The sequence below is a fragment of the Pseudophryne corroboree genome, chromosome 10 (genome assembly GCF_028390025.1).
Source record: "Pseudophryne corroboree isolate aPseCor3 chromosome 10, aPseCor3.hap2, whole genome shotgun sequence".
Taxonomy (NCBI): Eukaryota; Metazoa; Chordata; class Amphibia; order Anura; family Myobatrachidae; genus Pseudophryne; species Pseudophryne corroboree.
Genome location: NC_086453.1, coordinates 20,896,095 through 20,909,089, shown reverse-complemented (window position 1 = coordinate 20,909,089; position 12,995 = coordinate 20,896,095). Strand labels below are relative to the sequence as shown.

The window sequence follows — 12,995 nt, the reverse complement described above, 5'->3', positions numbered from 1 at the left end:
TGCGCATGCGTATGCACCGCAATGTGCACGCGCGACGTACGGGTACAAAGGCATTTGTTGTTTTGCACAGGTTCAAGCAAAGTTTTCAGTCGCACTGACGGCCGCAAGAAGATTGACAGGAAGGGGGCATTTCTGGGTGTCAACTGACCGTTTTCAGGGAGTGTTTGCAATAATGCAGGCGAGTCTGAAAAAAATGCAGGCATGGCTGGGCATTCGCTGGGCGGGTGTATGACGTCAAATCCGGACACGATTAGGCTGAAGTGATCGCAAGCGCTGAGTAGCTACTCAGAAACTGCAGAAACTGTGTTTGCAGAGCTCGGCTGCACATGCGTTCGCACTTCTGCTAAGCTTAAATACACTCCCCAGTGGGCGGCGGCATAGCGTTTGCACTGCTGCTAAAACTAGCTAGCGAGCGATCAACTCGGAATGACCCCCATAGTGTAGTATAAAAACTCTAATGTCATCTTATCATCCTCCTTATTTTATCTAACAGCTGCAACTGTCACCTCCTCAAATCACTCCACCTAATGCACACTGAAGCTGGATGATGGAACTATTGATATTTGCACACCCCTGATAAAAAAATGAGTGTCTACTTAACAAATTAATGATTTTTTCTTTACTAGTGCATTACTGGTCCCAGTTATCCCCTTCATGTCCAATTTAAGTGGCGGTAAGGGCATACTAGTACTCGGAGAAGCACATGTGCCAGCACTCCCTTGCAGGTAGTTAACCAGTTCACCGGGATGGCTCACTTTGTCCCTCTCACCGGTCTCCCATCAGCTTCCAAGCTGGCTCAAGTCTTCATTCAAGAGATCTTCAGATTAAATGGTCTTCCTGAAGAGATTATCTCCGATAGAGGTGTCCAGTTCATAGCGAAATTCTGGCGAAGTCTGTGTTTGGCACTCCAAGTCAAACTAAAGGTTTGTACTACCTATCACCCCCAAACCGAGAGGGTGAATCAAGACTTGGAGGCCTTCCTCCGAATTTATGTATCATCTTCTCAAGACGAATGGGTTCATCTTCTTCTGTGGGCCGAATTTTGTCACAACAATCAATAGCATTCTTCATCTTCTTCTACACCATTTTTTTTACCAACTACGGGTTCCATCCAAATGTTCCAGAATTTCAACCACATCCAGCAACATCAGTGCCTGTAGCTGATATCACCCTTTGTCAGTTTTCCCAAAACTGGAAGAATATCCAGGCATATCTCTTAAAAGCATCCTCAAGGTACAAGAAGTTTGCGGATAAGAAGTGTACGGCACTCTCTGCCCTTAAACCATGTGACCGTGTTTGGCTGTCTACCAGAAAATCTAAGATTGAAAGTTTCAAGTATGAAGTTTGCTCCTCGTTATATCGGTCCCTACCAGGTTGAACAAGTCGTCAATCCAGTTGTTTATAGGCTCAAGTTGCCTCCATTTCTGAAGAACCCTAGGACATTTCACATCTCTCTCCTCAAGCCAGTGGTCCTGAATCGTTTCCATTCTGCGCTCCCCACTGCACCTAAGGTCCAGACTCAACGTGGTGTTGAGTATGAGGTCGCCAAGATTTTGGACTTATGCTTCTGGTACGGTCACCTCCAGTACCTGATTGATTGGAAGGGCTATGGTCCTGAGGAACGCTCCTGGACAAATGCATCGGATATCCATGCTCCAAAGTTGGTCCAGGCTTTAGACGCCAGATTTCCTCGCAAGTCTAAGAAGTGTCCTGGGGCCACTCCAAAAGGGGGGTGCTGTCACGATCCGGATAGTTAGCCATCACTATTTACCTTCTAAGTGTCTCCTGAGACTGGCCCAGCATTCCAAGACTTTATTTCACCTGCGCTGTCTGCGGGCAGCGCGCTTTATGTCATGGCCTCAAGTTTCTTCTCTGTAATCCCGGCAGCGCTGTCATGGCAGCTTTACAGTTTATCTCACTTGTTTTAAAGAATGGCGTCTCCTGTCCTCCTCGGCCTCCGCCGCCATTACTACTAATTACCACATTTATATACAAACAGACTTTACTTCCAGATTCAAACATGGGCACAGCCATGTTTGATCCCATCACATGTTATTCTACAGCCTATACGCTACACTCTGGACTCTGCCTAATCACCCATCCAATACCTGCTCATCAGCTGGTATAAATATCCTGCTCCAGAGCTGGATGGTCGTCAGTGCTTTGGTTGTCTAACCTTGCAGTGGCGGATCCAGGGGGGGGCTGGGGCCGTGCTCCCCCTGTCATTTGCGGCCTCCACCCCGTTCCGTCCCCCCATCCCCGCCGCCACACAGGGAGATGACGGGCGCCCGCTGAGATTGTGTTACCAGCGGGCGCTCGTCTTCCTGCACAGCGGCAGCTGGAGGCAGAAGCTCAGTACTGAGCTCCGGCTTCCGGCGCTGTCACTGTGCGCCATGCACTATGGGAGAGATGTCAGTCATGACGTCTCTCTCATAGTGCTGACTGAGGAGCGGACGCCCAGAGAGGAGGACTGCAGCGGCGCGGGAACGGGGCTCGGTAAGTATGTTTTTTTTCTTCCTTAATGCAGCGGGGGCATCTACTGGGGGAAAACTACGGGGGACATTACTACTGGGGGGGCATCAACAAGGGGCATTACTACTGGGGGGGGCATTACTACTGGGGGCATTATATCTGGGGGCATCAGTACTTTCATCACTGGCTACCAGCTTTCTACAGTTCTCCTGTATCATTCTACGTTACCAGTGGTATTCCAATATCGCTCTGCATCTGTGACCACACAACATCGAACCAAAGTCTCCATCGATACTTACCATCGGACTCTAAGCTTCAGCGGTGAGTTCAGTACACCTTTTTTTCACACCGGTTCTATCCGGCATTCTCTGCAGTTCTACCAAGTACCATCTCAACTTCTGTGCACCTGTTTTTACCCCAGCCTCTGTGCATCATCTGCTGGGCAGTACCCGTTTGTTCCTCACTTCAGCGGTTAGCTGTGGCATACGGACTTACCAGCTCCGGATTTGGCAAGGACTTTAACATACTGTTTTGCAAAGCCACCATAGGTGTGCGCAGCACATTTTATTAGGGGGTGCACGACAGGAGTGGCGTGTCTAGCACCGTCTACCGAGCGTACCTAGTACTGCCTAATGGGCATGTTTAGCACCACCTCCTGGGCTTCAGTAATAGAGAAATAGACAATGAAAGGCTGCTGCACTCACAGGTCTTGTAATCTGTATGCAGGTTATATACTGGTCCACCTCATCTTAGCATGACACTCCAATCCATATACATGTCAACGTTTCATTTTATTACATAAAATGTTGTCAGGACATACAAAATTTTATGTAATAAAAGAAAATGTTGGCCTCCGTGCGTATATTGGCTCACGAGGTCATGCGTAATAGCGCGTGGTATGAGTAAATACGTTAGCATATGCATTAGAATTGAAAAAAACACAAAGACATATCTCATATTTAATTCACATAGCACATAATTTACACATAGCCTACACGCATCACACCAGCAAGTTACATTTGATTCAAAGGTACAACAACAGAGGGATTCGACTTTACAGGATATGAGAGGACAGAATTATTTTAGGAGGTGGTGTTTGGTATCCAGTTGTACAGTATTTCAAGGGCTCCTGCGCAGTACAATATTAATATTACACTGTATTTACTGTACTCTTGATATTCAGCGGGAACCCAGTGGAGAACATCTGCAAGTACACCTGGACCAGGCATCGCCCACCTATTCAAACCGACCTATGACCCCTCCTGTACTGTAAATGACCAGCCCTTTGACCTATGGGTGAAGAGATTACAGTTTCTATTGTTTCATGATTTGGACTAATGTATAAAAGCCAATCCTCCTGGCCGGGCAGACACATTCTCTGATGGTCATCTATCCAGATGGACTGAGGGCCGGAACCGGGTGGAGCTGGCGAACAAACGTATGTATCCATTGATTGTAGCCTTTTCTCTTATGTGATTGTATTACAGTTGTAACCCGCTTATGAGTAAATACTTGTTGCTGGGTTGGACCGCAACATTACATATACAATTGGTGTCGCATTCCTTTCCTGTTAGGGGTTATAAAGTGTATTCCGCCGCGCGTGTAGCTACTTTGTACTTACAGCGTGACGGCGTGCTTACGCAACGTGTACGCATTACAAAGGGGTTTTACACACACACACACGCTTAGCGGTCGTACATTTATGGTATTGCTTTTCTTCCTGAAAGTTAATCAATATTGTCAGTACACACACACACACATACACAGTGGTCGAATTGGGAATTTTGAAGTGGGGATATGGAAATTGAAAGAGTATAGTGTCCACTCAAGGGTGTACTGTTGCGCAAGCCTCCGGTGTGCGCATCAAAAGAGTGGCGTTTCCAATCACAAGGGGTGTATCCTTAAGAGGCACTGCATGAGAGGGAGGACACTTGGTGGAGGAAGTACTGAGGGGGGCGGGGGCATTTGGTGAGAGGGGGGATGCAGGGTGGGAGGAGGACATATTGGGGAGAGGGACAGAGGAAGGGGGGATGCTGGGTGGGAGAGGTCACTGGGTGGGAGAGGGACATATTGGGGATAGGGACACTGGATGGGAGAGGGTTGCAGGGTGGGAGAGGGGCACTAGGTGAGAGGCGGGGATACAGGATGTGAGTAGGACATATTGGGAAGAGGTACAAAGGAAGAGGGGAGACGCAGGATGGGAGAGGGGCACCAGGTGAGAGGGGGGATGGAGGCTCGGAGAAGGATATATTGGGGAGAGGGACAGAGGAAGAGGGGGATGCTGGGTGAGAGAGGACGCAGGAGGAGAGGGGGGTGCAGGGTGGGAGAGGATGGGGTGCAGGGTGGAAAAGGACACAGGGGGAGAGGGGGTGCAGGGTGGGAGAGGATGTAGGTGGAAGGGAGGTGGAGGGTGAGTGCAGTGTGGGAGAGGACGCAGGGTGAGGGGGGTGCAGGGTGGGAGAGGATGCAGTGTGTGAGTAGGACATATTGGGTAGAGGGACAGAGGAAGAGGGGGGATGCAGGATGAGAGAGGGGCACCAGGTGAGAGGGGTAATGCAGGGAGGGAGGAGAATATATTGGGGAGAGGGACAGAGAAAGAGGGGGTTGCTGGGTGGGAGAGGGCGCAGGGTGAGAGAGGGGTGCAGAGTGGAAAGGGACATATTGGAAATTGTAATTTAATATTAAAGGGTACCAGTCTACTTTGGCAGGTACAGGGTTTCCGCCGGCAGCTGTGACGAGTGCAGGGTGCACCACATGTGGACGCCTGGTGAGGCTTCGGCGGCGTCAGGGACAAGAGCCGAGCACACCCTACATGAGCGCCCAGTGGCGATCCAGCGATAGCAGGGAAGGAGAGCTGGGTGCACCCTCGGTGGGCGCTGGGCAGGTATGGGAGAAGAATCCTTTTAGTGCATCAGGCTGGCTACTTCCCCCGCCTCCTGCTGCACACTTTTTAATTCAATAAAAAAAAAACATCAGTGAAAGCGAAGTGCCGGTATGCCATACTGCTGCATACCAGCTCACTTTGAGATGTGTGTGTGTTTTTGTTTGTTTGTATTAGCTGACACAAGGCCCCTACACAGTTGGGTTCTTTGAAGTCCCAGAATCCAGGTCCATTGTGCATACACAGACAAAACAAGGATTACTCGGATCTTTGTAATCATTGAGATCTGAACAGAATGCAATGTACACAGTATGTCTGCATAATTGCTGCGGATTGGTACAAATGATTCCTCTAATACACTGTTAGCAAATGAGCCCTTTAAGGTACATATTGTACTTTCGGCATAAGTGTGTGCTTAGGACGGTCCATAATAATAGTCACCACTGACAGACAGCCCATGAGTTATACGTTTTGGCTTTTCACCTAAGTGTTGTTAGCGTAGCCTGGTACAGATATGTCCTGGGGTGACTCTGCTCTTAGCATGCCATAGATACCAGTCAGTGAATACACCGCTTGTCTCCATTTATTTTCTCCATTGTTTATATTTTCATAGATTTTTCATTTTAGTGACACATGACATTGATATATAGTATATTTCTCATGCAGCCATACAGTGTAGGCTTTGTAATGTAGTCTTGTTGGCAGCATGCACCTCCTGTTGTATATTTACTTACACTCATGCGACCCACACTGCACAATTATGTGTGCTTCTGTTGTGTTCCTACACATTCCTTCTACGGTAATAGTGACAGACATTAGGATCTATTTACTATACTGGTCTGAATGCCACGTACCAGGCCAGCGCAGGGGACCTTTGCTCATGTGTGACCCGCCACACACACACACACACACACACACACACACACACACACTGTACTGATTTGGGAATTATTTTAATGAATTATCCATCTTACCTTCATTGCTCATCACTATTCCCATCCTGTTCTTAATGGATAGATATAGCTACAGTACCATCGGCAATTTCCATTGATAGTCACCCCCAGCAATAGCATTTGATGCATAGCAAGAAGCTCTCTCTCCAGCTAAAATGTTGTTTCACCTTTAATAACGCTGTTTGCAACTTGATAACTAGACCCTGCTGAACCTCTGTGATATGTACAAACATTGCAGGTTTCCAGGTAGTCATTTACTTACTGGGAATTCTGAATTTGACAATGAAAAAGTCCCCATTCATTCATTCATTCATTCATTCATTCATTCATTCATTCATTCATTCATTCTTTCTTTCTTTCTCCACCTAGTCTCTCCATATTCTCTTTCACTCTCCATACTCATTCATTTTCTCACCTTATAGATTCTCTTTCTCCCTTGGTCTTCCTTCTATTTATCTAACCTCTTAATCATTCTCCCTCTCCCATTTTTATTTTCTGTATATACAGCATCTCTTATTCATTATCTCTCCACCCTGTCTGCCCCTATTTTCTCTCACACTCTCTCCTTTCTCTCAATCTCTCCATCTCCCCTATTCTCTATATCCTCTTATTCATTATTTTTCTCCTCCCTCCCTTATTCTCTCTCTCTCTCTCTCTCTCCCATGTCTTCCCCTACTATATCTCTCCTTGTTTATCCTCCCTTTCCCCGTATTCATTATTTTTTCCCTCTTGTCTCTCCCTACTCTCTCTCCCTCTATCTCTCCCCCTCTCTATCTTCTCTTTCCCTACATACTTAAAGTATACAGTCTCTGCCTATTAACCACTTGCCTGCCTTCTGCAAATCCTTCACTCTCTTGGTCTGCGTGATACTGCCCTCTCCTGGCTGTCCTCCTACCTCTCTGATCGTTCCTTCTCTGTCTCCTCTCATGATGCTACCTCCCCCCCACTTCCACTAACTGTTGGTGTCCCCCAAGGCTCTGTTCTTGGTCCTCTCCTTTTCTCTCTCTATACGTCCTCTTTAGGTGAACTCATTAGTTCTTTTAACTTCCAATATCACCTCTATGCTGATGACACTCAAATCTACCTCTCCTCCCCTGATCTCTCCACGGCTCTCCTCACTCGTACCTCAAACTGTCTTTCTGCTATCTCTTCCTGGATGTCTCAGCGCTTTCTTAAACTCAACATGTCTAAGACTGAGCTGATCATCTTCCCACCCTCCCGCACAGCCTCACCTCCCACAATCTCATTATCCATTGATGGCACAACTATCTCCCCTAGCCCCCAAGTACGCTGTCTTGGCGTAATCCTTGACTCCTCCCTCTCCTTCAAACCACACATTCAGCACCTCTCACAAACCTGTCATTTTCATCTCAAAAACATTTCTAGAATCAGACCTTTTCTCACACAGGATGCCACTAAGATCATTATTCACTCACTGATTATTTCCAGACTGGACTACTGTAATCTCCTCTTAACTGGCCTCCCTGACAATCACCTCTCTCCACTCCAATCTATCCTCAATGCTGCTGCCCGGCTCATCTTCCTTACCAAACGCACTACGTCTACCTCCCCCCTCCTACAGGCCCTCCACTGGCTTCCCTTCCCTTTCAGAATCCAATTCAAACTTCTCACACTCACTTACAAAGCCCTCACCCACTCCTCTCCCATCTACATCTCTGACCTTATCTCCCTTTACTCTCCCACCCGTCCTCTTCGCTCTGCTAATGCACGCCGTCTCTCCTGTCTTCTGATTACTTCCTCCCACTCCTATCTCCAAGATTTTTCACGTGCTACTCCATTTCTCTGGAATTCTTTACCTCTCCCCCTCAGACTCTCCACCTCTCTACAAAACTTCAAACGGGCTCTTAAGACCCATTTCTTTACCAAACCTAGCCAAATCTCAACATAACCCTCTGTTCCACGCTCTCTATGTACCCCATCTGTGTCATCCCTGTCTGTCTACCCCTCCCCTTAGAATGTAAGCTCTCACGAGTAGGGCCCTCTTCCCTCATGTGCTTATACTTTTCTTACTTTAATAATCCTCAACTGCCCAGATCCCACAGTTTTTTGACCACCTGGAACTTATCTCTATGTTTACTGGTGTAGTTATGCTTAGTTGCCCTGTACTTGTCCTATATTGTATTCAACTGTAAGTCACTGTTTTCCTATTTTTTTATGTGCATTTGTACTCTGTAATCGGGCGCTGCGGAACCCTTGTGGCGCCATATAAATAAAGGATAATAATAATAATAATAATGGTCGCATCAGATATGACCTGTAAGAAAGCTCCCCTATGGCTGCAGTAATAGAAGCTTCCTGCAATTGCTGCTCTCATAAAGACCACCGGTCCCTCTGCTTCCTGTCCTACCCCCTACCAAGGGCCAGTCATTGCTGATTGGTCAGCACGGCAACACCTCCCACCAATCGCCTGCAGATACTAGCAGCTACTTTGAAAATTTAAAAAAGCAGCCCTCACCTTTCCTGTGCAGCGCTGGAGGCAGGGGGGACATGGTGCCTCAATGGTTGCGATGTTCCGATCATCAGTGGTCACGATGTTCCAAACATTGATGTTTGTACCTTTTTTTTTCTTACTTGTTTTTATTTGAAATTTTTATTAGACATACTTTTAATAAATTCTCTTAACCTAATTCCATCCCCTCAAAAATTTGACAATTTCTGAGCGTTTATTTTGCCAAGATTTTTTATAGTCAGCTAAGTGGTTAAAGCGTAGCTTTCACTAACCTAGTAGATGACATCCTCAGGGTCTCTGAGTACCAATACATTTATTTGTAAATAACATTAAAGACATCATTGTAGAAAACCAGGGAGAACATAACATTTGTTTATTCTTTCAACATTGACATTGTGCAGCATGGTGAGGCTTTTACAAAAGAGGAAAGGCCCAGTGAGACAGAAGAAGAAAGGCCCAATGAGACACAAGAGGAAAGGCCCAGTGAGACAGAAGAGGAAAGGCCCAATGAGATAGAAGAGAGAAAGGTCTGGTGGGACAGAAGAAGAAAGGCCGGGTGAGAAAGAAGAGGAAAGGACCGATAATATAGAAGAGAAAAGGCCTGGTGAGACAGAAGAGGATGGCCAGATGAGACAGAAGAGGAAACGCCTGGTGAGACAGAAGAGGAAAGGCCCGATGAAACAGACACGGAAGCCATGAACATCCTGCACTTTTTTCCTGACTCACCTTCTCCACAACTACCAGATGAAGCAAAAGCTCATTCCACAACGACACTACAATGTCACCTACAAGAGATCCAGCAGTGGACAATACTGAGAGCATGACTGCCTTTGAAAGAGCAAAGGTGGATTTTATGAGTGAAAAATGTAGATGCATAGGGGGAGATTCAAATGTTTGAAAATTCAGTTGGGAGTCTGTTTTTTCCTATATAATAGACAGGAAAAAACAGACACCCAACAAACTTTTCTCAAACATTTGAATTCCACCCATATTTTGTTAAATGTGATGTTTCTATATATTTGCATTGTTTGTGTTCTTTGTTGTAATTCTGTTGTACAAGCAAACATTAAACTGCAAATTTCAACAATAACTGTCACAATTGTAGTGTAAAGCTTTAGACCAGTAGTATATAGTGTAGTACAAAAACTCTAATGTCATCTTATCATCCTCCTTATATTATCTAACAGCTGCACTGTCACCTCCTGAAATCGCTCCACCTACTGTACACTGAAGCTGGATAATGGCCCTAGGGATATTCGCACACCCCTGATATAATGAGTGTCAACTTAACAAATTAATGATTTTTTTTTACTAGTGCACTACTGGTCCCAGTTAGCCCCTTCATGTCCCATTTAAGTTGCTGTTAGGGCATACTAGTACTCGGAGAACCACATGTGCCAGCACTCCTCCCTTACAGAGAGCCCCATCTGTATCTGTAGTGTATGTATAAAACCATTAAAATAATGTCTGGAATTCATTGCCATAGTTTGTTTTTAAAGTAAACACGCCCTTGTCACTTTATTACTCACAGATCCATAGTCATATGTCCTCTGTGTTTCATGTAGGCATCTACTTAATCTTGGCAACAAAAAAAAAATCACATTACAGCTGTGCTACTGTCACTGCTGCTACAGGTCCCAGTACAAAGGACAGTTCCTGACCTTAGAAAAATCATGGGGCATTCTGATTGGTCAAAACATAGCAGCTCCTACACTACTCAGAGTGCTCTTATACAATCCTATGGCAGCGCCGGGCGTTACCAAGATTAACAGTATTTTCATACATTAGTTTTAGCCTACAGCATCTGGGACAAGTGTAAAATATCATCACAAAAGTACAGGAATAAAAAATCCTTCTGCAGCCCTTTCCTAACTTACTGTATGTTTCTTCATGGATACTAGACAGAAACAGCATAATATAGAATAATACAATACTAAGCCTATGCAAGGTTACCACTCAGGACAGCAGTGAGCATGCAGATGCAGTTGGGTCTAACAGAATTGTGCTATTGCATCACAAAATCTTAGTGTGAGAAGGGTTCCTTATGAAGCACACACAATCTGTTGCCATTGCATGGAAGAGTAAATGAAGGCTGTATAGGCATGAAATTATATGAGGGGTCTTTGGTTTGTGATGGGTTATTGAGAGAGCTTTTGCTAGTTAGATTTGCCTCGCCCTTGGGAGGTTTGGTTTGTGTTGCAGTAGCCTATCAGCAGGGCCGGTTCTAGCCCTTGTGGCGCCACGGGCAAAATTAGGGGCGTGACTTCATAAAGGGGTGTGGTCAGTTATGCCACCTGTAGAGTTGTGCCCTGTTTGTGCCCCCAGTGGTATTGCCACCAGTACAGTTGTGCCCCGTATGGGGCCCCAGTGGTATTGCCCCAATACAGTTGTGCACCCGTTTGTGCCCCTTAATTGCGCCACTTGAATTTTTAAATAATTAAAAAAATACTCACCATCCCCACTCCTGATTCTTGACCGCTGCTGCCCGCTGCCCTCTGTCTCCGTCTACGGCCGCCGGCGCCGCTCCTCTGATCTATGGGAGAGACGTCATGACGTCTCTCCCATAGCACAGCATAAATAGCCCTGGGCAAAAATCCTGTGTGCCCGTAGCAAGATCCGCTCCTGCTATCAGGGTGTGTGGGGGAGGTAACAGTAGGGGGGTATATAGATAGGGAGGCAGCAGCAGCACTTCCTTTTTGGGTGCCTGGAAATCAGCAGCTTAGTGGTCTCCCTGTTTCTCCTTTTACATTTCTATTATTACTACTTTTCTAGGCTCTTGCTGCCTTTCCAGTGTCCTCTTTGCTGCTGTCCCTGCAGCTTTTATTGTGTTCATGCCTCGGCCCAGGCACAATGCTCCCCCCCCCGCTGGCTGGCTGAAGCTAGCTGGCTGAAGCCGGCTGCCCACTGACCTCCGCAAGGGCGTGGTTACCTTTCGCTGTCACCTCTGGCTGCTTCCTCCATCCTGCATAGTCCTGCTGTGTTGCCTGCGGCCTCTCTCTGTTCCCGCCGGGTGTCTGGCTGCCTCACCACCGCGGTCCGCCTCTGGCGGGAAGGTGCCCGATGACATCACGCCATTCCGGCACCTTGCGGCAGGACGCGTTGCGCTTGTGTACCCATCGGGTGGCTCCCTTAATCTGCCCTCGGCTGCTCTTGTGGCGTTGGCAGGCAGCCCTGAGCCTCCCTCTCCCCTGGCTCTGTTTCCCGTGGTGGCTGCCACGCCGCCCGGGCCAGCCCCCTTTTCATTAGGTGTTCCCCGTGGATGGCGCTGGCGGGCCCTCTGCAGCTGCGGGGCATGCAGTGTTTCTACCTGCTGCTGTGGGCTAGTGTGCTACGCTTTATGTCCACACAATCGGTGGTGTCTTCTAACGTAGGTGTTCCTGGGTAGCCGCCCATGGGGCCCACCCCGGGTTTTGTTTACCAGAAATTTTTGCTGGCAAAGATGCCTTCCTCCCAGCCTTTTCTGGGCCTTTCCGCTTACCGCTCCCTGTTTTTCCGGCAGTTTTCCCTCCTGGGCACGCGGTGCCTCCGGCATGGGGGTGGCCTCCCTCCGCTTTTGGGGCTGGCCCGTGGTCACAGATTTCTGACACACCTTCTAGCGCATCACAGGCCCCTCTTCCTGTCCCGGCATTGCCCTTGCTGCCCCGTCCCACTCTGCTTGAGTCTTCCCCACCGGTAGTGGCCGCTACTGAAAGCCAGGTGATTCACCATTTGCTCTCTCCCGAGGTGACTGGCGGTGGAGATCGTAGGTCTCCGGTGTCACTGCAAGTCCACAGAAGAAATCGTATGACCAGCCCGGACGGGGCTACCCTGGCCTCTTATGTCCTGGTTTCGGATGCAGTGTCAGTTTCGGGTGTGGGTGCTGGACGAGCCTTATAAGGACAGGTTATGCTTTTGGCCAGATGAGGCGTTTAAGTCACCTCATATCATAAAGTTGAGGTGTTTAAGTCGCCGCCATTACTATATATTATCAATTGGCTAGAGTTGGTCAGCAAGCGCTTTCCTTGCCATCCCTTAACAGAAGGGTCATTCCACTTAATAAATACATTAATGACCTTTTAAAACTTACGCAGTTGTTGTCCGTGTTTTATTATTTATTTATTTATTTATTATTTATTACCAGTTATTTGTGTCTGTGTCATTTATTTTAGAAGATAAGCTAGCTTAATGGTTATGCAAAGGTAATCACAATAAATCATTAGCCACCTTAGAGTAAATGAGG

At 47.2% G+C, this 12,995-nt stretch overlaps 1 protein-coding gene across 1 annotated transcript in view; it reads left to right on the top strand.

Annotated features, from left to right (window-relative positions):
* Nucleotides 1-746: 746 nt before the first annotated feature.
* The window catches only part of LOC134966868 (IgGFc-binding protein-like), a 112,742-nt gene continuing 100,493 nt past the window's right edge, over nucleotides 747-12,995 (top strand). Inside the window, exons 1-2 of the mRNA XM_063943907.1 lie at nucleotides 747-923; nucleotides 9,178-9,332. Coding sequence (XP_063799977.1) covers nucleotides 747-923; nucleotides 9,178-9,332 — 332 coding nt within the window. The remainder of the gene's footprint in view (nucleotides 924-9,177; nucleotides 9,333-12,995) is intronic.